At 33.4% G+C, this 23,631-nt stretch overlaps 1 protein-coding gene across 1 annotated transcript; it reads left to right on the top strand.

Annotated features, from left to right (window-relative positions):
* Positions 1 to 1,257: 1,257 nt before the first annotated feature.
* LOC133634242 (tensin-4-like) lies at positions 1,258 to 22,804 on the top strand. The gene is made up of 12 exons (XM_062027364.1): positions 1,258 to 1,376; positions 2,804 to 3,075; positions 3,156 to 3,245; positions 6,380 to 6,475; positions 8,510 to 8,539; positions 8,829 to 8,924; positions 10,662 to 10,739; positions 10,881 to 10,928; positions 15,871 to 16,042; positions 16,147 to 16,215; positions 17,646 to 17,675; positions 22,672 to 22,804. Exons 1-12 carry the CDS (start codon positions 1,258 to 1,260, stop codon positions 22,802 to 22,804), a joined length of 1,233 nt encoding a protein of 410 aa, XP_061883348.1.
* Positions 22,805 to 23,631: the final 827 nt, after the last annotated feature.

The following is a 23,631-nucleotide window of genomic DNA, read 5'->3' as shown; positions in this document are numbered from 1 at the left end:
TCAGTGACAATCTACAATGTGAATAGTCATGACAATAAAGAAAACGCATTGAATGAAAAGGTGTGTCCAAACTTTTGGCCTGTACTGTACATCATTAATAACTGGGGCTGTCAAACGATTGAAATATTTAATCACGCTTAATCGCAGTTTGTTCTTAGTTAACTCAGAATTAATCGCAATAATCGCAGATCAATATAATTTTTCGTCAATAATAAGTTTACCCTAGACAGATAATTGTCAAGGTTTTAGACACTTGTGATTTAGGGCTATATAAATAAACATTGATTGATTGATTGATTAGTTTGCTTTAATTAAACATGAAAGGGCACAAACACGCTTTTAATGACAGTACAAAAAATTACTTAAGGACACCAGATTTTCTATTTTGTAAGAATACATAATTTGTATCGATGCTGTGGAAGCACTTGTATTCAGATACACAGTGCTTAGATCCCAGTTTCACGCATTAATAACACAAAATGTGGATTGTTACAATCATGGTTTGATTGTCGATGATGTTTGGTTATGTACTCTGTGATATTTCTACCTGAATAGATGTGGCTCCACACTGTGTATGAACACACACTGTTAGCTGCTAGCTGCCTCTGAGGGACCAACAAGAAATAAAGTATCAGCCAGTGGGGATTGGCCTTTGTGATCCACTTGTAAGGCATTTATTGGCTTTGGCCGATCACATATGGTACTTTTTCACAGAAATCGTCCGATACTGGTCAATGGCCGATTCATTGGCGCATCCCGACTTTTTACCTATTATAAATGTACAGCATTGATAGTTCCAGCTCAGAGACAACGTTTTCCAGGTCCTTCTTATCCACTTGTCTCAGTCCGTTACACTGCAAGGCAAAGTGTTCAAAAACAGAAAACTTTAACAACGGAAGAGTCTCTTGGCTCTTGAGTCTCCTTACCGTCATACCTTACCATGACTCCCTCAGCCTCTATGTCGAATGCCTCACCTACATTGCAATGCTGAATGTACACTTGAAATGTGAAAGCTCTGTACCAAAAAAATCTGAATCCTAACACATGTACCGTACTACCCTAATTTTAGCCTTTCCGACTATGAATCCTTTTCTCTCCTTCGCAGATGGATGTCGTTCCTCGAAGTCCCCCCCTATCGCCATCCCCAGACCACCGAGTCTCAGCTTTAGTCCTCCAGGCGCAGTGGTCTTTTCTGGATCCCCTTCCTCTTCACAGTCTCTGCTGCCATGTGGGAGTTCACTCCGACAGAATTCCTCGATGCGGCAAGATTTGTCCTGCTCCCAAGGATCCTTACGCCTATCCTACCCCAATAGAAACAGTGCCGCCTCCCTACTCTCCACATCAACATGCTCAGATACCAGCTACATCCTTGGCAGGTACAACTTACTAATTTACTTGCAGCCAATAGAAGTGCGACTATATTTATGTCTTTACCGGTCTTTACGAATGTAAAATACTTAGATTCTTCTGTGACAGTGTCTATCAATGTAGAGTGTAGAGCTGGTCCAATTTTCTTTGACCAGTATGAATACCACATTGCAACTCCTGTATCTGAGGTTGGACTAACAACTGGACTGTTATCTTCGGTGGTCTGGAATAGATTTTCCCACAGAGGCTTAAGAGAGTGACTACCCCCTTATAGTTGTAATACCCTGCTGTTACTTCTCTTGAAAAGGGGAACCACTATCCAGCCTACTAAACCAGAGGAACTGTTCCTCACCTCCAGGCAATGGTGCAGAGACATATCAAATATAATATTTCTGCAACATCCAGAGCCTTAAATAATCCAGACCTAGTTTTTTGACAACCTCAACCAAATAAATTGGCCGTGATGGCCGTGCCTCGGTCTGTGACTGTGCTTGCGGTATGGGAGGTCACTGGGATTGAGAAGATCCTCGAAGTATTCCTTAAACCCATGGTAGTGGCAGACTTCTGTCGGCACTTTAGACAGTGTAGACAGAGCACAGCTTCTCCCTTATGAGGCATCAAATGGTTTGACAGAAACTCTTTGAAGTCCACTGGAATTTGTGCTTCATGGTCTTAACAAACTTCCTGCTTCAGGAATATTATAAGTTGGAACTTAACTTCCTGCACAAGTACAAGCACATTCCACACCGTAAAAGTGACATTCCTTGTCCTAAAAATTGCTAACAAATCAGATTTGACTATGAAAATTCTTAGTCACAGACAGTTTCTGGTACAGTAAGTACAGTCATGGTCAAAAGTTACACTTGTTAAGAACATAATGTCATGGCTGTCTTGAGTTTCCAATCATTTCTACAACTCTTATTTTTTTGTGATTGGAGCACATACTTGACCACAGAACTTTCCTCCAGAAGGTCTTATCTTTGTCCATGTGATGTCAGATGAAACAACAATTGAGCTGTTTGGCCACAATACCCAGCAATACTCAGTGGCCTAGTGGTTAGAGTGTCGGTAGGTTGTGAGTTCAAACCCCGGCCGAGTCATACCAAAGACTATAACAATGGGACCCATTACCTCCCTGCTTGGCACTCAGCATCAAGGGTTGGAATTGGGGGTTAAATCACCACTGCTCCCCTCACCTCCCAGGGGGTGATCAAGGGTGATGGGTCAAATGCAGAGAATAATTTCGCCACACCTAGTGTGTGTGTGACAATCATTGGTACTTTAACTATAAGAGTTGTAGAAATGATTGGAAACTCAAGACAGCCATGACATGATGTTCTTTACAAGTGTATGTAAACGTTTGACCACGACTGTATATGATTTTGTTAGGAAGACCAAAATGTAATGTGTTCATATGCCTATTTTTTCTACACAGCACCTTGTCTTTGACCGGTGAAGAAGCCGACTGTCAAGAGTCTATCGTCTACAGTGACGGATGCAGGACAAGGACCTATGACACCCATAGCAATTCTCCTAGGCAGGAGACGCCCAGCAACTATTCGCTTAGCAGTCCTGAACTGTCGCTGTCTGGCTCTTTTACTGATGTCCCTATGTTGCTGATCAATGGCGTACCACACCATGACATGCAGGTCAACACATCTCCCGTATCAGAAAACGGCTCACCACAGAAGCCATTCACTCCTCACGGTGAGCTGTTGCCTTGTGTCTACAGAGTATTTTACTTATAAATACTTGACTTCATGCAATACATTCCATTCCTCTTTTAGGTTCCCCAGTCTATGGCAGTCAGCCAACAATGACGTTTGTCATGGACTCTTCAAAATTTTGGTTCCGACCAAATATCAGCAGAGCAGAGGGTAAGAATCTCTAACATTTGACACTTCATGGCAGTGATTTTTTAACACAAAATCCCTTCAGACTTAGAGACTTAGACTTCCTTTTATTGTCATTCAAATTTGAACTTTACAGTACAGATGAGAACGGAATTTTGTTGCATTAGCTCGTTGTAGTGCAGGATAAAAGAGCAATAAGGTGCAGGTATAAATAAATAGATTACTGTACAGATATATATTGCACTTTTGCATATGCATCCACGTTTATGGATGTATGTTATATTGTCTTTATAGTCCAGCCAGTTAATCCGTTTTTGGGGGGATTTGAGGGGATTATTATGATGCGTTCAAGAGTCTTTTAGAGGGAAGAAGCTGTTACAGAACCTGGAGGTTTTGCTACGGAGGCTGTGGAACCTCTTTCTAGAGTCCAGCAGTGAAAACAGTCCTTGGTGGGAGTGGGAGGAGTCTCTGTAGAATTTCTGAGCCCTGGTCAGGCAGCGGCTTTTTTGCGATTTCCCGGATAGAAGGAAGAAGAGTCCTGATGATCTTTTCTGCCGTCCTCACCACTCTCTGCAGAGACTTCCAGTCTGAGGCACTGCAGGCTCCAGTCTAGACAGAGATGCAGTCTGGTTAAGTTAACTCATTAACACGTTAACTCGTGATTAATCACAAAAATTATCGCAATAATCATCGACCGTGTTTTCCGGACCATAGGGCGCACCGGATTATAAGGCGCACTGCCGATGAGCGGGTCTAGTCAGGTCTTTTTTCATACTAAAGGCGCACCGGATTATAAGGCGCATTAAAGGGGTCATATTATTGTGGCCCTCCCCTCCCCTTCTCCATCTGTTCACCGGCGCAGAAAGGTTAAAATAATATTAAGTGTTCATTTATCCATTTCACTTATTATTTATAGGTATTCCACATTGTTCTCTGCATTTAAAAGTATAATTATTCTTTATAAAGTGTGTTTTGTGTCTGGGATGGGATAATTAGATTTACATGGTTTCCTTTTTAAAAAAAAATTTCTTTTATTAATCAATCCAACAAAATAATACACAATAATACCATAATTATACAATTCCAATTCCAAAACCAAAGCAACATTCAGAATAGCAATCAACAGAGCATTTGAGAAGACACGCAAACATGACACAAAACAATCCAAAAGTAGTCAAACAAAAATGAATACTATCAACAACAGTATCAATATTAATAATAATTCCAACATAGAAATCCCTCATTGACATTATCATCACAGCCATTTATTTAAAAAAAACAACAAAAAAAACATTAAAAAAATGAACAATAGTCATAGTGGCTTACACTTGCTTGACAAAACATTGTGTCCAATATTTTCCACAAAGATAAAAGACGTCATATTTACGGTTAATTTAATAGTTAAAACAAATTTGAATAATGGATCCCATATTCCAATACATGACTCATTATTATCTAAACTAAATGCATTTTTGTTCTACCGATATCATTTCCATAGCTAGTGTGTGCCAGTCGGTATGATTTCCTGGTTTCCTTTAAGAAAAATGATTCTCGTACTATTTAAGTGACCTTTTTGAACAAAAACCGAGGTGTCACTGATTATTAATCATTTCTAAATTCCAACACCAGGAATTATCAAAGACTTCTTTCAAAATGTTTCATTCATTATAATTATTCTTTATAAAGTGTGTTTTGTGTCTGGGATGGGATAATTGCATATACATGGTTTCCTTTAAGAAAACTTGTTCCCTTACGATTTAGGTGACCTTTTTGAACAAAAACCGAGTTGTCACTGATTATTAATCAATTCTAAATTCTAAACACCAGGAATGATCAAAGACTTCTTTCAAAAATGTTTCATTCATTATAATTATTCTTTATAAAGTGTGTTTTGTGTCTGGATGGGATAATTGCTTATATATGGTTTCTTTTAAGAAAAATTGTTCCCTTACGATTTAAGTGACCTTTTTGAACAAAAACCGAAGTGTCACTGATTGATAATTCCTAAAGACTTATTTCAAAATGTTTAATTCATTATAATTATTCTTTATAAAGTGTGTTTTGTGTCTGGGATGGGATAATTGCATATACATGGTTTCCTTTAAGAAAACTTGTTCCCTTACGATTTAGGTGACCTTTTTGAACAAAAACCGAGTTGTCACTGATTATTAATCAATTCTAAATTCTAAACACCAGGAATGATCAAAGACTTCTTTCAAAAATGTTTCATTCATTATAATTATTCTTTATAAAGTGTGTTTTGTGTCTGGATGGGATAATTGCTTATATATGGTTTCTTTTAAGAAAAATTGTTCCCTTACGATTTAAGTGACCTTTTTGAACAAAAACCGAAGTGTCACTGATTGATAATTCCTAAAGACTTCTTTCAAAATGTTTAATTCATTATAATTATTCTTTATAAAGTGTGTTTTGTGTCTGGAATGGGATAATTACATATACATGGTTTCCTTTAAGAAAACTTGTTCCCTTACGATTTAGGTGACCTTTTTGAACAAAAACCGAGGTGTCACTGATTATTAATCAATTCTAAATTCTAAACACCAGGAATTATCAAAGACTTCTTTCAAAATATTTTATTCATTACGATTACTCTTATAACGAGTTTTTTTTGTTTTTGTTTGTTTGTTTGGTTTTGTATTGTGTAGTTATATTTATATGGTAATTGTTATTCTGTGACTGTAAATTGTTTGCTTGTTTTCTTATTGATGCTTTTATTTGTTTCTGTATTTGTGTAGTTATTATTATATGTTTTTACTTGTAATTGTGTTGAGTTTGTGGACCCCAGGAAGACTAGTGGGTTGTTGGGGCAACCAGCTATCCTTAATAAAAATAAAAATAAAATCAAATAACGGGCTCAAGCCCAGATAAACAGGATTCTTGAGGCATCAATGTTAATTCTTAACATTCAATTACAACATTTTAATCACTACTAGGCATTACATTTATTTGTTATTGGCTGTTAAGAGTCTGGTGTCCTATAATGACTTATGTCATGTGGATTATATTATTTAATCCGTTATTTTGTTGACGTTCTAGAGGCATTTCATTGGGCCCAACCTGGGAAGTCAGTTCACATCATGCAATAACAGATGCAGATTTATGTCAATGATAGCATTGTGGTGTTCTATCCATCCTAGCTGAGGCCCTGGTCCGGGACAAAGAACCGGGAACATTTGTGGTGAGAGACAGCACTACCTACAGAGGAAGTTTTGGTCTGGCCATGAAGGCGGATCCAAAGACAACCATAACGTCTGCCACTGCTGATGCGGGTAAGTTTTTTCCACAATGTCAACAGTGTTTTGAACAGATGCAAAAAGGATTCCTCCACAAAAAAAACAACATTGTGTTGTCAAGTGATTTCACCAGGCATTTAAAATGGCCTCAGGACTCACTTACCAAACCCAACAGATGGGAATAGGCAAGTCTGTGCACACCCTGTCTCTGGTAGGGCAGAAAAGTTTTTTTGTTTTTCTACAAGCCATTCAGTAGCGGGAGTGTCAAAACAAAAAAAAAAACTATCAAACCTCCACAGACATTCCTCCTGAGACACTAAAAAATACAAGTTCCCGGAGCCTAATAATCATCTTGGGTGAAAATATTTTTTGGGGTGTGTTCTTCTTCTACTTTGTTTTTTTTTACCTGCCTAGCTACTCCGGCAAATCATATTGTTGATGTACAAAACCCAAAACCAGTGAAGTTGGCACGTTGTGTAAATGGTAAATAAAAACAGAATACAATGATTTGCAAATCCTTTTCAACTTATATTCAATTGAATAGACTGCAAAGACAAGATATTTAATGTTCAAACTGAGAAAATAATTTTTTGTTGTTGCAAATAATCATTAACTTAGAATTTAATGGCAGCAACACATTGCAAGGGCATTTTCACCACTGTGTTACATGGCCTTTCCTTTTAACAACACTCAGTAAACGTATGGAAACTGAGGAACTGTTTTAACACGTGGCTTGTCATTGTCTTGCTGAAATAATCAGGGGCGTCCATGATAACGTTGCTTGGATGGCAACATATGTCGCTCCAAAACCTGTATGTACCTTTCAGCATTAATGGTGCCTTCACAGATATGTAAGTTACCCATGTCTTGGGCACTAATACACCCCCATACCATCACACATGCTGGCTTTTCAACTTTGCCCCTATAACAATCCGGATGGTTCTTTTCCTCTTTGTTCCGGAGGACACGACGTCCACAGTTTCCAAAAACAATTTGAAATGTGGTTTGAACCCCTGACCTACCGATCTCAGGGCGGACACTCTTTGTATATATATGTGTGTGTGTGTGTGTGTGTGTTTGTGTGTGTGTTTATATATATGCATATACAGTCGTGGTCAAAAGTTTGCATACACTTGTAAAGAACATAATGTCATGGCTGTCTTGAGTTTCCAATAATTCCTACAAATCTTGTTTTTTGTGATAGAGTGATTGGAGCACATACTTGTTGGTCACAAAAAACATTCATGAAGTTTGGTTCATGGTGTTCCTGGGATTAAAGGCCTCAGTTTTTCTCCTCCAAACATATTGCTGGGTATTGTGGCCAAACAGCTCCATTTTTGTTTCATCTGACCACAGAACTTTCCTCCAGAAGGTCTTATCTTTGTCCATGTGATGTCAGATGAAACAAAAATGGAGCTGTTTGGCCACAATACCCAGCAATATGTTTGGAGGAGAAAAGGCGAGACCTTTAATCCCAGGAACACCAGACATACCGTCAAGCATGGTGGTGGTAGTATTATGCTCTGGGCCTGTTTTGCTGCCAATGGAACTGGTGCTTTACAGAGAGTAAATTTGACAATGAAAAAGGCGGATTACCTCCAATCTAAAATCATCAGCCCGGAGGTTGGGTCTTGGGTGCAGTTGGGCGTTCCAACAGGACAATGACGCCAAACACACGTCACAAGTGGTAAAGGAATGGCTAAATCTGGCTAGAATTAAGAATTTAGAATGGCCTTCCCAAAGTCCTGACTTAAACGTTTGGACAATGCTGAAGAAACAAGTCCATGTCAAAAAACCAACAACATTTAGCTGAACTGCACCAATTTTGTCAAGAGGTGTGGTCAAAAATTCAAGCAGAAGCTTGTGGATGGCTACCAAAAGCGCCTTATTGCAGTGAAACTTGCCAAGGGACATGTAAGCAAATATTAACATTGCTGTATGTATACTTTTGACCCAGCACATTTGCTCACTTTTTCAGTAGACCCATAATAAATTCATAAAAGAACCAAATTTCATGAATGTTACAAGTATGTGCTCCAATCACTCTATCACAAAAAAATAAGAGTTGTAAAAATTATTGGAAACTCAAGACAGCCATGACATTATGTTCTTTACAAGTGTATGTACACTTTTGACCACGACTGTATATACACACACACATATATTTATAAATGTGTGAATGTATGTATATGTATATGTATATGATGAAATTATATGTCATCCATATTTTTGTTACCATATTTCTTACATTTTTCAGATGTATGGGTTAAAGAAAAAAACACAGCTTTAAGATCTCTTATTGATTAGAAAGGACCTTGCAGTCTTCTTTATTGCTATTTTTTTTTTTTATCAGGCGGACAAATCAGCTCTAAGTTTATCAAGCACTTCCTGATCGAATCGTCACCAAAAGGTGTTCGTCTGAAAGGATCCACTCAGGAGCCATTCTTTGGTAAGGTCACTGACGCTTTTTGCATAAACCTTTCCTCGCAATCATTTCAAATGTTTTTTGCTATGAACAATTCTTGTTGACACACCCAACTTTATGGGCCATGATTTAAAGGTAGGAGTTCATCCACTGTGACCACAACCCATAGCCATGGTCAACAACTATCTGGGTCCAAATATTAGAACCTAAATGGAGGAGAAATACAAGAGGAACTTCTTAATTGGGATTCCATATAAGGTTTTCTAAATGAAAAACTTTAACTGTTTCTGTAATTTTTCTGGTTGAAGTAGACATTTGTGTTTGCCTTGACTTGTTGCTAGGCAGAGTTTACCAACCATAATTTCAATGTTCATAGACAACAGAATAAGGAGAATAAACATGTCATGTAAAGTTGAAATTGTTGATAAAACAGAGCTAGCATGCAGGCTGTTTCCTTGAATAATTAATACCTGGGATTTATATAGCGCTTTTCTAAGTACCCAAAGTCGCTTTACATGTTAAAAACCCATCATGACATGAATACATGACTTTTTAGCATTTTTATAAATTTATTTTATTTTATTTTTTATTTTTTATTTTTTTTTACAAAATTAGCATCTAAATTTTATTTTAATTTTTTTTCAAAATGATAGTATATCAAATGCATTCTATGATTTTTGTAAGGTCAAAAAATGTTTTCAATATAAATACTGTACTATTTTTTTTACTCCAGTATTTTCATGTATCTATTGTCATCGTTGTACATTTTAAAATTTGTTTTTATTAAAAAATATTAATTGTATTTATTCTCATCCAATTTACTTGTATTTTTTTTACAGTGCAGTGTATAAATATTTATTTATATATGCATTTTTATTTATATATATATATATATTCAAGGTTTCTGTGGTTTATCCGTTATACAGTGCTCAATACCGGGGTAGAGTGGAATATACGTTAGGTCAGGAAAAAACACAGAGGCTATATCATCCCTACAAGCCTGTTTTGCAGGTTACTCTGCTCTTCAGGGGATTTGTATAAATAAATAAAAATATTTACATGAATACATTATTTACATAAATAAAAAAAAATAATAAAAAAAAAATAAAATAAAAGATACATTCAAAATATTATTTTATAAAAAAATCCCTTGAAGGGCAGAGAAACCTGCGAAACAGCTTGTAGGGATGAAATAGGGGATTTTTATAAATAAATACATGTATTTATAAAAATCCCTTGTAGAGCAGGGAAACCTGCGAAACAGGCTTGTAGGGATGAAATAACCTCTGTACATATATACGTTAGGTCAGGAAAAAACGCAGAGGATATTTCATCCCTAGACAAAGAAGGAATACATTCTACTAATTTAAGCAAAATAGGGTTAAAAAAAATATATATATACTGTATAAAAAATAAAAATAAATAAAAATAAAAATATATACATATATATATATATCCTGACCTAACGTATATATATATATATATATATATATATATATATATATATATATATATATATATATATATATATATATATATATATATATATATATATATATATATATATATTATTTTTTTTGTTTTTTATTTTTTATTTTTTTTATTTTACTTTATTATTATTATTATTTTTTTTTAACCCTATTTTGCTTAAATTAGTAGAATATATTCCTTCTTTGTGTAGTTGATTTTTATTGTGGTCATTCAACTATTATTCTATTATATTTTTTTGTTAAGTGAAATCAATTCTTGGCCTATTTGCAGGAAGCCTGTCTGCCCTTGTGTACCAGCACACTATTTCACCTGTCGCTTTACCCTGCAAACTACTGCTCCACACCCACGGTGAGTACTGTACATACCATGTGAACGTGCGCACGTGTGTGTGCGCGTGTGTGTGTGTGTGTGTGTGAGCGAGAGAGAGATAAAGAGCGAGAGAGATGAACACCATGAGTTAATGAAGCTGATTAATCTGTGCACACACAGGATTAGATGGAGAAGCAGAAAAAAACACAGGCAACAAGAAAGTAACAGGTAAACAAATAAGTTTGTATTTTTTTTTGGATGTGAACAATGCTGGTTGAATTTTACTCATATAAAAAATTAAAAAAAACGCCAACACTGATGGAGTATTGGTGCGTGCAAAACAGCAGCAGGTGGCTGTGGCCTGCGGGCCGGTTCTAATACTAATCAAATATCATGCCGGGGGCCATAGATAATTAATTAATTCATTCATTCTACTCCTTGTTGCTTCATGTCGAGGGTGTAGTGGTAGTGGGTGAGGACTAGTGGTAGTGAGTGAGGGGGAACACTGAATTTAAGACAAAAATATGTAGAACGTACTTTAAAAAAGTGATGACTTGATATTTAAAGTGCGATGTGCCGAGTAACATAATCTTCAATCTTTACAATACTTTTTTGAAAAAAATCAATCTTGTCGTTGTCCTTTTTGTGGCGAGTTTGGTCCGTTTTACATAATAAAAAAGGCACAAATGGTATAGTCTAAAAATAACAAAGACTAGTCAAGATTTCATTGTACCCGATATTGAACTAATGATACGATAAACTTGACTTTGAACACACTGCGCACGAGCGAATGAAGCCATACATGTCACACTAAGGGTGGCAGTATGAACAATGCCAACACTGTCATAAACATGTGCCATGTAGTGAAGCCACACTAAACAACAACGACAAATAGTAAATGGGTTATACTTGTATAGCGCTTTTTTCTACCTTCAAGGTATTCAAAGTGACGGACAACGGACGTGACAAGGCTGGTAGAAAAGTGGGGATCGAACCAGGAACCCTCAGGTTGCTGGCACGGCCACTCTCCCAACACAACATAACCACTACAGAACAAATTCCCAGAATTCCCTGCAGCACCAACTCTTCCGGAACGCTACAATATAAACAAACGCCATTGGTGGATCTAAACCTAACATCCACTGTAATGATACCACGTACAATAGCGTGTCGATACTACTATATTTTTTGGCATCACAACATCTTCTTTCGTTTAAAAAAAATGTATATTACATTTATACACTCAGGAAATATGTCGCTGGACACATGAGGACTTTGAATATGACCAATGTATGATCCTGTAACTACTTGGTATCAAATTGATACCCAAACTTGTGGTATCATCCAAAACTAATGTAAAGTATCAAACAACAGAAGAATAAGTGATTATTACATTTGAACAGAAGTGTAGATAGAACATGTTAAAAGAGAAAGTAAGCAGATATTAACAGTAAATGAACAAGGGGATTAATAATTAATTTTCTACCACTTGTCCTTAATAATGTTGACAAAATAATAGGTAGATAAATGACACAATATGTTACTGCATATGTGTCATGATCCGTGGTCCGGATCATGTTTTGGGTTTTCTGTTTGTTTTGGACTCCTGTAGTTCCTGTTTGTGCACCTCCTGAGTTTAGTCACCATGGTTACTTTTGATTTTCACCTGCCTCTGTTGTTCGGGACACTCACCTGGCTCTAATCAAGAGACACTATTTAAGCCTGCCTTTGCCAGTCAGTCGGCCTGGCGTCATTCTGTTACGGCGGGGTCTTTCCAGCTTACTGCGAGGTTTGTTCTCCCGGGATGCAAACGGACTATTCCGGACAAGGCGTGCAGGTAGGAACATATTTATTAATCTTCTCAAAACTCAAAGTACTACAAAAAAACGGAAAACAAGGCCAAGGCACAACGCACTGATCGCACTCGGAGCTAAACTAACACTTAGCATAAACTATGACAAGGAAAACTTACTAGCTGTGGCATGAACAAACAACAACTTACGTATACAAGGCATGAAGCGAACACTTAGCATACACTTGGAATCAGACATGAACCGAACAATGACGCCAGGCCGACTGACTGGCAAAGACAGGCTTAAATAGTGTCTCTTGATTAGAGCCAGGTGAGTGTCCCGAACAACAGAGGCAGGTGAAAATCATAAGTAACCATGGTGACTAAACTCAGGAGGTGCACAAACAGGAAGTAAAGGAGTCCAAAACAAACAGAAAACACAAAGCATGATCCGGACCACGGATCATGACAATATGTCAGCAGACTAAATTAGGAGCCTTTTGTTTGTTTATTTACTACTAAAAGACAAGTTGTCTTGTATGTTCACTAATTTATTTAAGGACAAATTTGCAATAATAAACATATGTTTAATGTACCCTAAGATTTTTTGTTAAAATAAAGCCAATAATGACATTTTTTGTGGTCCCCTTTATTTAGAAAAGTAGCAAAAAGTACCGAAAAGTAGCAAAATAATTTTGGTACCGGTGCCAAAATATTGGTATGGGGACAACACTAGTCTGTTGAGTGACTAGAGTAAGGTGTGCAATTTATTTTGCATCTGTTGTCATTAATAAGGGGAATATATGCTGATCATCAAAACGCCCACTATTCTGGATTTTTTTTTGCTAAAATAAAGCCAATAAATGACATTTTTTGTTGTCCCCTTTATTTAGAAAAGCTGTATTAATTGAATTTAATTTGTTTTGAGTGTTTTTTGCAAGTCTTTTTGTGCTTATTTTAAATGTGCATATTTCAAATAATTACAAATAATTACAAACTCAGATACATTACTTACAATAAGTACGATAACCTACCAAAAGAACAACACAATTTGACATTTTACTTGTTTTAAGTGTTTTTGCAAGTCTTTTAGTGCTTATTTTAAATCTGCATAATTTAAATAATTACAAACAATGACAAATAATTACAAACTCAGATATATTACTTACAATTAGTAAGATAATCTACCAAAAGAACAGCACAATTTGACATTTTACTTGTTTTAAGTGTTTTTGAAAGTCTTGTTATGCTTATTTTAAATCTGCATATTTCAAATAATTACAAAAAATTACAAACTAAGATACATTTTTTACAATAAGTTAGATAATCTACCAAAAGAACAACACGATTTGACATTTTACTTGTTTTAGGTGTTTTTGTAAGTCTTTTTGTGCTTATTTTAAATCTGCATATTTTAAGTAATTACAAACAATTACAAATAATTACAAACTCAGATATATTACTTGCAATTAGTAAGATAATCTACCAAAAGAACAACACAATTTGACATTTTACTTGTTTTAAGTGTTTTTGAAAGTCTTGTTATGCTTATTTCAAATGTGCATATTTCAAATAATTACAAAAAATTACAAACTAAGATACATTTTTTACAATAAGTTAGATAATCTACCAAAAGAACAACACGGTTTGACATTTTACTTGTTTTAGGTGTTTTTGCAAGTCTTTTACTGCTTATTTTAAATCTGCATATTTTAAGTAATTACAAACAATTACAAATAATTACAAACTCAGATATATTACTTACAATTAGTAAGATAATCTACCAAAAGAACAACACAATTTGACATTTTACTTGTTTTAAGTGTTTTTGAAAGTCTTGTTATGCTTATTTTAAATGTGCATATTTCAAATAATTACAAAAAATTACAAACTAAGATACATTTTTTACAATAAGTTAGATAATCTACCAAAAGAACAACACGATTTGACATTTTACTTGTTTTAGGTGTTTTTGCAAGTCTTTTAGTGCTTATTTTAAATCTGCATATTTTAAATAATTACAAACAATTACAAATAATTACAAACTCAGATATATTACTTGAAATTAGTAAAATAATCTACCAAAAGAACAACACAATTTGACATTTTACTTGTTTGAAGTGTTTTTGAAAGTCTTGTTATGCTTATTTTAAATGTGCATATTTCAAATAATTACAAAAAATTACAAACTAAGATACATTTTTTACAATAAATTAGATAATCTACCAAAAGAACAACACGATTTGACATTTTACTTGTTTTAGGTGTTTTTGCAAGTCTTTTAGTGCTTATTTTAAATCTGCATATTTTAAGTAATTACAAACAATTACAAATAATTACAAACTCAGATATATTACTTGCAATTAGTAAGATAATCTACCAAAAGAACAACACAATTTGACATTTTACTTGTTTTAAGTGTTTTTGAAAATCTTGTTATGCTTATTTTAAATGTGCATATTTCAAATAATTACAAAAAATTACAAACTCAGATAAATTTTTTACAATAAGTTAAATAATCTACCAAAAGAACAACACAATTTGACATTTTACTTGTTTTAGGTGTTTTTGCAAGTCTTTTAGTGCTTATTTTAAATCTGCATATTTTAAGTAATTACAAACAATTACAAATAATTACAAACTCAGATATATTACTTACAATTAGTAAGATAATCTACCAAAAGAACAACACAATTTGACATTTTACTTGTTTTAAGTGTTTTTGAAAGTCTTGTTATGCTTATTTTAAATGTGCATATTTCAAATAATTACAAAAAATTACAAACTAAGACACATTTTTTACAATAAGTTAGATAATCTACCAAAAGAACAACACGATTTGACATTTTACTTGTTTTAGGTGTTTTTGCAAGTCTTTTAGTGCTTATTTTAAATCTGCATATTTTAAATAATTACAAACAATTACAAATAATTACAAACTCAGATATATTACTTGCAATTAGTAAGATAATCTACCAAAAGAACAACACAATTTTACATTTTACTTGTTTTAAGTGTTTTTGAAAGTCTTGTTATGCTTATTTTAAATGTGCATATTTCAAATAATTACAAAAAATTACAAACTCAGATACATTTTTTACAATAAGTTAAATAATCTACCAAAAGAACAACACAATTTGACATTTTACTTGTTTTAGGTGTTTTTGCAAGTCTTTTTGTGCTTATTTTAAATGTGCATATTTCAAAAATTACAAATAATTACAAACTACCGAAAAGTACCAAAATATTGGTATCAGGACAACACTAATACACACACAGCGAGCACAAACTGGCAGAAATGTAGATGGGCCTATGCACACACATCCAGCTGACCCCATCATGTTGTGGCGTTTACCAACACGTGAATGTTGATTGCAGCCTCCAACTTCATCTACCTGAACGCCGTCCCCACTGAGACGTTGACGGGACCGTGTGCAGTTGAGAGGGCCGTCTCCTCCACCCTCCAACTCCTCTCAGGGTCCTTTGAACCCACCATCGTCAACCTGAAAGTGTCCTCGAAGGGTATCACGCTGACGGACATCAACAGGAAGTAAGAAAACACACATCCTGTCGCATATGTCGCTGAGATTTTGTGTGGTAAACTCTTTAAAGGCAAGGTCCTAAATGTGGCGTTCTGGACTTATTTCCTTGTAGGCATTTTTTCAGGCGTCATTACCCTGCTCACCTGCTCAGCTACGGTGGAGATGACCCGGAAGATCGAAGGTGAGGTATCAATATGTGGAAGTTTTCATCGCGGTTATGGTTGAAGTCATCGTGTGAATAGTCAGAGATACACTATATTGCCAAAAGTATTTGGCCGCCCATCCAAATGATCAGAATCAGGTGTCCTAATCACTCGGCCCGGCCACAGGTGTATAAAATCAAGCACTTAGGCATGGAGACTGTTTCTAGAAATATTTGTGAAAGAATGGGCCGCTCTCAGTGATTTCCAGCGTGGAACTGTCATAGGATGCCACCTGTGCAACAAATCCAGTCGTGAAATTTCCTCGCTCCTAAATATTCCAAAGTCAACTGTCGACTATATATATATACACAAATTATATATATATATATATATATATATATATATATATATATATATATATATATATATATATATATATATATATATATATATATATATATATATATATATATATATATATAGCGGTAGAAAATGGATGGATATATATATATATATATATATATATATATATATATATACACAGTATATATACAAATATAACAAGCGGTAGAAAATGGATGGATATATATATATATATATATATATATATATATATATATATATATATATATATATATATATATATATATATATATATATATACACAGTATATATACAAATATAACAAGCGGTAGAAAATGGATGGATGGATATATATATATATATACAAATATATATATACAGTATACATATATATATATATATATATATATATATATATATATATATATATATATATATATATATATATATATATATATATATATATATATATATATATATATATATATATATATATATATATATATATATATATATATACACACAGAATGTATACAAATATAACAAGCTGTAAAAAATGGATGGATGGATGGATATATACATACGTACATACATTTATATTTTATATATTTTTTTTAATTTAATTTATACTTTACTGTTTTTCCTTCAATACTTCTACAATTGAAACTAAATTTAGCAGTTTAAAAAAACATTTAGCACTAGTTTTAAAGTAGGGAAGGGGTTTGTGTGTCCTCATTCCTGGGTGGATCTCGCTGACTGCATTTTGCAATGCAGTATGCTGAAAACGATGGAAAGCTCCACTCTACATAGCAACTGACGCTGTGGTCAAAGTTGGAATTGCCCAAAATACTTTTTACATTTTAAGATATTCACCAATCTACTGCCATCTGGTGGCTTAAATGGATAGTGCACCCCACCCGCACCCAAATTCGTCACGTTTCATGTGTCAGGTAAACCGCGACAAATGGTGCCATATGAATCTCCTTCGTACTGTACACCAAAATAATACATTTCATTGTATAGCTGAGCATTGCACATTTGTCTGCATGGATCACTGGTAAACGAAACATGACTTTTTGTCATTTTGTCTTTTTGACTGCTGCAGGTGGCGGAAAGGTTCAAGTTTTGGCGCAAGGTAAGGGAGTACCTCGTTACACCTAATAACTCTGTTTTCTGTCTATTATTTTTAAAGTTACTGTTTCACAGTAAATGTAAAAACTGTACACTGTAATATGTTTATTGTATGATTATTACAAATACTTATGTCCCCTGCTGTATTTGAGCCATTCCACCAAATCAGTGCCTTTTTTTAAAATGTGTATTGGCCCATGTCAGGGAACTTTATTTCCTTCTTTTACTAGGTTCCTAAGTCAAAGATGAATCAGAAACAGGTCTGAAAGCAACAAATTTAGTTTTTAGCATACAATTAGCAATTATACAGGTATGAAAAATACCCACATGGCATTTATTCTAACAGCATGTTGACACCAGGCACAATACAGCGATTAAAAAAATATATATACATTTTATTTTTTTATTTTTATTTTTTATTTTTATTTTATTTTATTTTTATTTTTTTTGTCCTGTCCAGCTTCTCAGGCAAATCATATAGTTGATGTAGATGCCCATGTAAATTTACTTTACAAAAGAGACGTGTAGGATACTTCTCTTGTTGCCTTATTTGTATTTGACTTTATTAATATATATATATATATATATATATATATATATATATATATATATATATATATATATATATATATATATATATATATATATATATATATATATATATATATATATATATAATTATCATTTGGTGCAGCCAAATACATTTTAGAAATAATCAAACTACATAAAAACATTTTTTCCCGGTAAACAGGACTGTGCTGACATTTTAAAAAAACATATTAGAAAGTAGCCAGTAACAAACGTGTCCGCATCATTGTACTTACCGTGTCACCCTCTTATCTGTATAAATTACTGTGGCCACTAGATGTCACCAAAAAACAAAAAAAAACACTTATTTTCTACTTCATTAAAGAAAGACTTTAGTGTTTCTCGTTCCTACCATTGTTCTTAGACTAATTTCACCCGATCGAACCTTTTCCAACATTCCACACTACAAAATAATGAAAGTATGTATGACTCTTACTAATATCGTATTGGATCAATCTCAGTATCAACCTGTACTCAAGGCTCCAATATCGGTGTAGTTGGAAGTGAAAAAGTATCAGGACGCCTTCAGTTGAAATATCATCAAATATACCAGAAAATAAAGAAGTGGACTTACTTTTGTCCTTCCTGTGGCCTGCAGAGGAGTGGGAAGATGGAACTTCCTGTATACCAGACCTGGGCAAAATAAGGCCCGCGGGCCACATGCGTGCTACATAATTTTTTTTAGACCTTTAACATCAAAACGGTAGCCGTCATTATGATGTGCAGTGCTCCTTTTAAATGGCCGTAAGTCTTGAACTGTAGAAAGTATTTCAATGGTTGAAATCTGCACAGATTTTTACAACAAATTTCTGCATAAAAGTGATAATATATCATATTGTTGGTGTTTATTACCCTTTGCATTCACATTTTGCTGTTTTTTTTTTAAACATTTTTATTGTAAAAGGATGTCTATGGAGGAGCTGGTCTGAGAAGTAAAAGAGGAGCTATGTTCATATGTTGTTTATATTCAGTGTTTTATCGTTCATAGTTAATATTGTAAATCCCACTTTCTTTATTTTCATGTACATTTTGGGTGTCCCATTCAGTGAAAAAACTAAAATTCCATTCCGTTTTTTTTGAGGTGGTCTATATATATATAATTTATACACACATACATATTGGCCCCCCCAGACACATGTTTTTCTTTCAATGTGGCCCCTAAGTCAAAATATTTGCCCAGCACTGCTGTAGACCATTTGACTTGTGGAATATTCCAAATTATTTAGAGGAGCTAATGTGTTTGGGTAACAGACTGAGTGAAAACCAAAGGCTCAAGCCTTAAATTAGATTTTTTAAAATAATTTTAGATATTTTTTTTTTAAAGAAAAAAAGTATATTTAGCTTCCTAAGGCCCAAGCTGTTTGTTTACATGCTTTTTTATTTATTTCTCTTTGCTATTTGGGCTTATTGGACCCTAATTAGAATAAAAACTAAGAATCATCTTTTGATATGATGTACTTAGTCCATAAGTACACAAACGTGTACTTCATGTTTAGTGACATGCTAATTCTTATTTTTACACTTTTTTCCCCCCCAAATTCCATTTTATGTTATACTCTTCGGACACCACCAGATGGCAGTATAAGTGTCCACATAAGTGGCCATAAGACCCCAATTCAGTAGTGTACACAATTTTGGAAATAAGAGCTAAAAGGTGCTGTCCACGCATGTGGCCACTAAGGCCTTTAGAGGTTAAGTGTGATTTTTTAAAATCATTTTAGATATTTTTTTAAAAAGAAAAACAAGTATATTTAGGGTAAGATGTGACGTGAATATAGTTTGAATTTAAAAAGAGTTTCAAAAAGAGACAATTGGAATTATATCAAACTGATTTTTTATTTTGATTGGGCGTGTCATTGTGAAAATGCTTAAACGAAAATTAAAAAGGTATGTTGGAGTTCGGGTGTTGGTGGAGGGAACAGTTATAAAATCATCTAAAATAATTTGTGTTAAAAAGGGGGCCGATAAATATAAGAATAGTATTCTTCCATCTGCTCTTTTCTGATTATGGAAATGTATAAGAAACAAAAAAACAATGAAAGTGTCAACTGTACGTGGCTTGTATGTATGCATTTTCATGAAAGGAATAAAAACAAATAAAAAATTTAATTTTTTTAAAAAAAAAGACACAACATTTCTGAAGGATTTAAATGATTAAATTGCACAATATAGTCAAATTTTACGAATGATAGACAGGCAAACAATTCCTATCTTTCCAGTGTTTGAGATAGTAAAAAAATAAAAATAAAAATAAATAAATTAATAAACATTTTTAAAAATATATAACATTTCTGAAGGATTTAAATGATTAAATTGCACAATATAGTCAAATTTTAGGAATGATAGACAGGCAAACAATTCCTACTCTTCCAATGTTTGAGATAGTAAAAAATAAATAAATAAATAAATAAAATAAATACATAAATAACAATTTTTTTAAATACATAACATTTCTGAAGGATTTAAATGATTAAATTGCACAATATAGTAACATTTTAGGAATGATAGACAGGCAAAAAATTCCTACTTTTCCAGTGTTTGAGATAGTAAAAAATAAATAAATAAATGAATAAAATAAATAAATAAATACATTTTTTAAAAAATATATAACATTTCTGAAGGATTTAAATTATTAAATTGCACAATATAGTAACATTTTAGGAATGATAGACAGGCAAACAATTCCTACTTTTCCGGTGTTTTGAGATAGTAAAAAAATAAAATAAAATAAAAATAAATAAAATAATTAAAAAAACAAAAAACAAATATATAATATTTCTGAAGGATTTAAATGATTAAATTGCACAATATAGTCAAATTTTAGTAATGATAGACAGGCAAACAATTCATATTTTTCCAGGGTTTGAGATAGTAAAAAAATAAAAATAAATAAATAAATAAATAAAATGTTAAAAAATATCTAACATTTCTGAAAGATTTAAATGATTACATTGCACAATATAGTCAAATTTTACGAATGATAGACAGGCAAACAATTCCTATCTTTCCAGTGTTTGAGATAGTAAAAAAAATAAAATAAAAATAAAAATAAATTAATTAATAAACATTTTTAAAAATATATAACATTTCTGAAGGATTTAAATGATTAAATTGCACAATATAGTCAAATTTTAGGAATGATAGACAGGCAAACAATTCCTACTCTTCCAATGTTTGAGATAGTAAAAAATAAATAAATAAAATAAATACATAAATATATATTTTTTTAAATATATAACATTTCTGAAGGATTTAAATGATTAAATTGCACAGTATAGTCACATTTTAGGAATGATAGACAGCCAAACAATTCCTAATTTTCCAGTGTTTGAGATAGTAAAAAATAAATAAATAAATGAATAAAATAAATAAATAAATACATTTTTTTTAAAAATATATAACATTTCTGAAGGATTTAAATGATTAAATTGCACAATATAGTAACATTTTAGGAATGATAGACAGGCAAACAATTTCTACTTTTCCAGTGTTTGAGATAGTAAAAAAATAAAATAAAATAAAAATAAATAAAATAATTAAAAAAACAAAAAACAAATATATAATATTTCTGAAGGATTTAAATGATTAAATTGCACAATATAGTCAAATCTTAGGAATGATAGCCAGGCAAACAATTCCTATTTTTCCAGGGTTTGAGATAGTAAAAAAATAAAAAAAAAAAAATAAATAAATAAAATGTTAAAAAATATATAAGATTTCTGAAGGATTTAAATGATTACATTGCACAATATAGTCAAATTTTAGGAATAATAGACAGGCAAACAATTCCTACTTTTCCAGTGTTTGAGACAGTAAAAAAATAAAAATAAAAATAAAATAAATAAATAAATAAAAAATGTTAAAAATATATAACATTTCTGAAGGATTTAAATGATTAAATTGCACAATATAGTCACATTTTAGGAATGATAGACAGGCAAACAATTCCTACTTTGTTTGAGATAGTAAAAAATTTAAAAAAAAAAAAAAAATTAAAAAAATTTAAAAAATTAAATAAAAAACGTTAAAAATATATAACATTTCTGAAGGATTTAAATGATTAAATTGCACAGAGTAGTAAAATTTTAGGAATGATAGACAGGCAAACAATTCCTACTTTTCCAGTGTTTGAGATAGTTAAAAGAAAAAAATACAAAAAAAAATAAAAAATATATATATATATATATATATATATATATAAATAATTTTTTAAAATTGTATTGATAAAATATGAAATCAGATCAATGTGCTAAACAAAAGTATATATTTTACAGTTAACTGTATTGTGCATTTATGCATTTTATAGCGGTGCAAATTGCACCAATTGGGTCTTGTTAAACCTCTTTGATGCTGTTTGTATATCGTTACTGTACACTCCAAAAATATTCATCATTACTTCTTTTGCCTTGCAGGATGTTTGGCTTCGTGGCAAAAGGCGTGGAAGCCGGCGCGGAGAACGTGTGCCACGTCTTTGCAGAGTATGATCCTCTGCAGCCCTGCAGTGCGGCCGTCGACCTCATCAAGGCCGTCATAACCAAGTCATAGGCGCTGTGATACCAACATCGGGTACTTTTCGGACAGCATTTTGTATGGATTTACGCTGGCTTGCACTAAGCGGAATGGCTTCTCCCGTCGTTGCCATGGCAACCCTACTGGTTGCGTTATTGCTGGGTTGGGATCTCGCGTGACCGAGTAGCTTGCGAAGCGTGTTCAGACGCGTCGTCACTTCAACAAGTCCTGTTTTTTGTTTAGCACCAATATTCATTGGCTTCTACTACTGACACTTTACAACTGTAGGTGGCGCCCTGGGGCAGGACAAAAGCTTTCTTCCAGTGATGGTGATCACGTGACCAGACGCAAAGTACATCTGAATATGTCCTATATGAGACCCAGGAGGAACGCTTACCAGTGTTACAATGTCCTGGAATGTAAATGCAACTGTAAACCCCGCTGTAGTTGGATTTATTGTTGGGCGGATTTGTGAACGTCAGACACAGAAAATGATGCATCAAGTAAAAAACAGAACGTCAAATGCCAAAAAAACACACACAAACCCCAAAAACCACCGCATGAGAGAAATGCTGCAGGTTCACGGAACAAAAACGGAGCCAGGGGTGCCAAACCTGAGGGATATTTTTCTTTAACATACCCGTTGTCAGAATAATTGTATATAAGTTATCACACAACTCGTTTGCCTGCAGTTACTAGGTGTCGGTTTCTCAGGTCTGGACAGCCACGGGAAAGGACCCGAAATCTACGATCAGAGAGGGGGGCAAACCCGACACCGCTCCAAGCACCTTTTGTTTGAACTGTTTATGACCCAGTGCAGCTGCTGCATAATGAGACCCCACCCCTTAGAAGCAGCCGCAGCT

The sequence above is a fragment of the Entelurus aequoreus genome, linkage group LG18 (genome assembly GCF_033978785.1).
Source record: "Entelurus aequoreus isolate RoL-2023_Sb linkage group LG18, RoL_Eaeq_v1.1, whole genome shotgun sequence".
Classification (NCBI taxonomy): domain Eukaryota; kingdom Metazoa; phylum Chordata; class Actinopteri; order Syngnathiformes; family Syngnathidae; genus Entelurus; species Entelurus aequoreus.
This window is presented reverse-complemented; position numbering and strand designations above follow the sequence as displayed.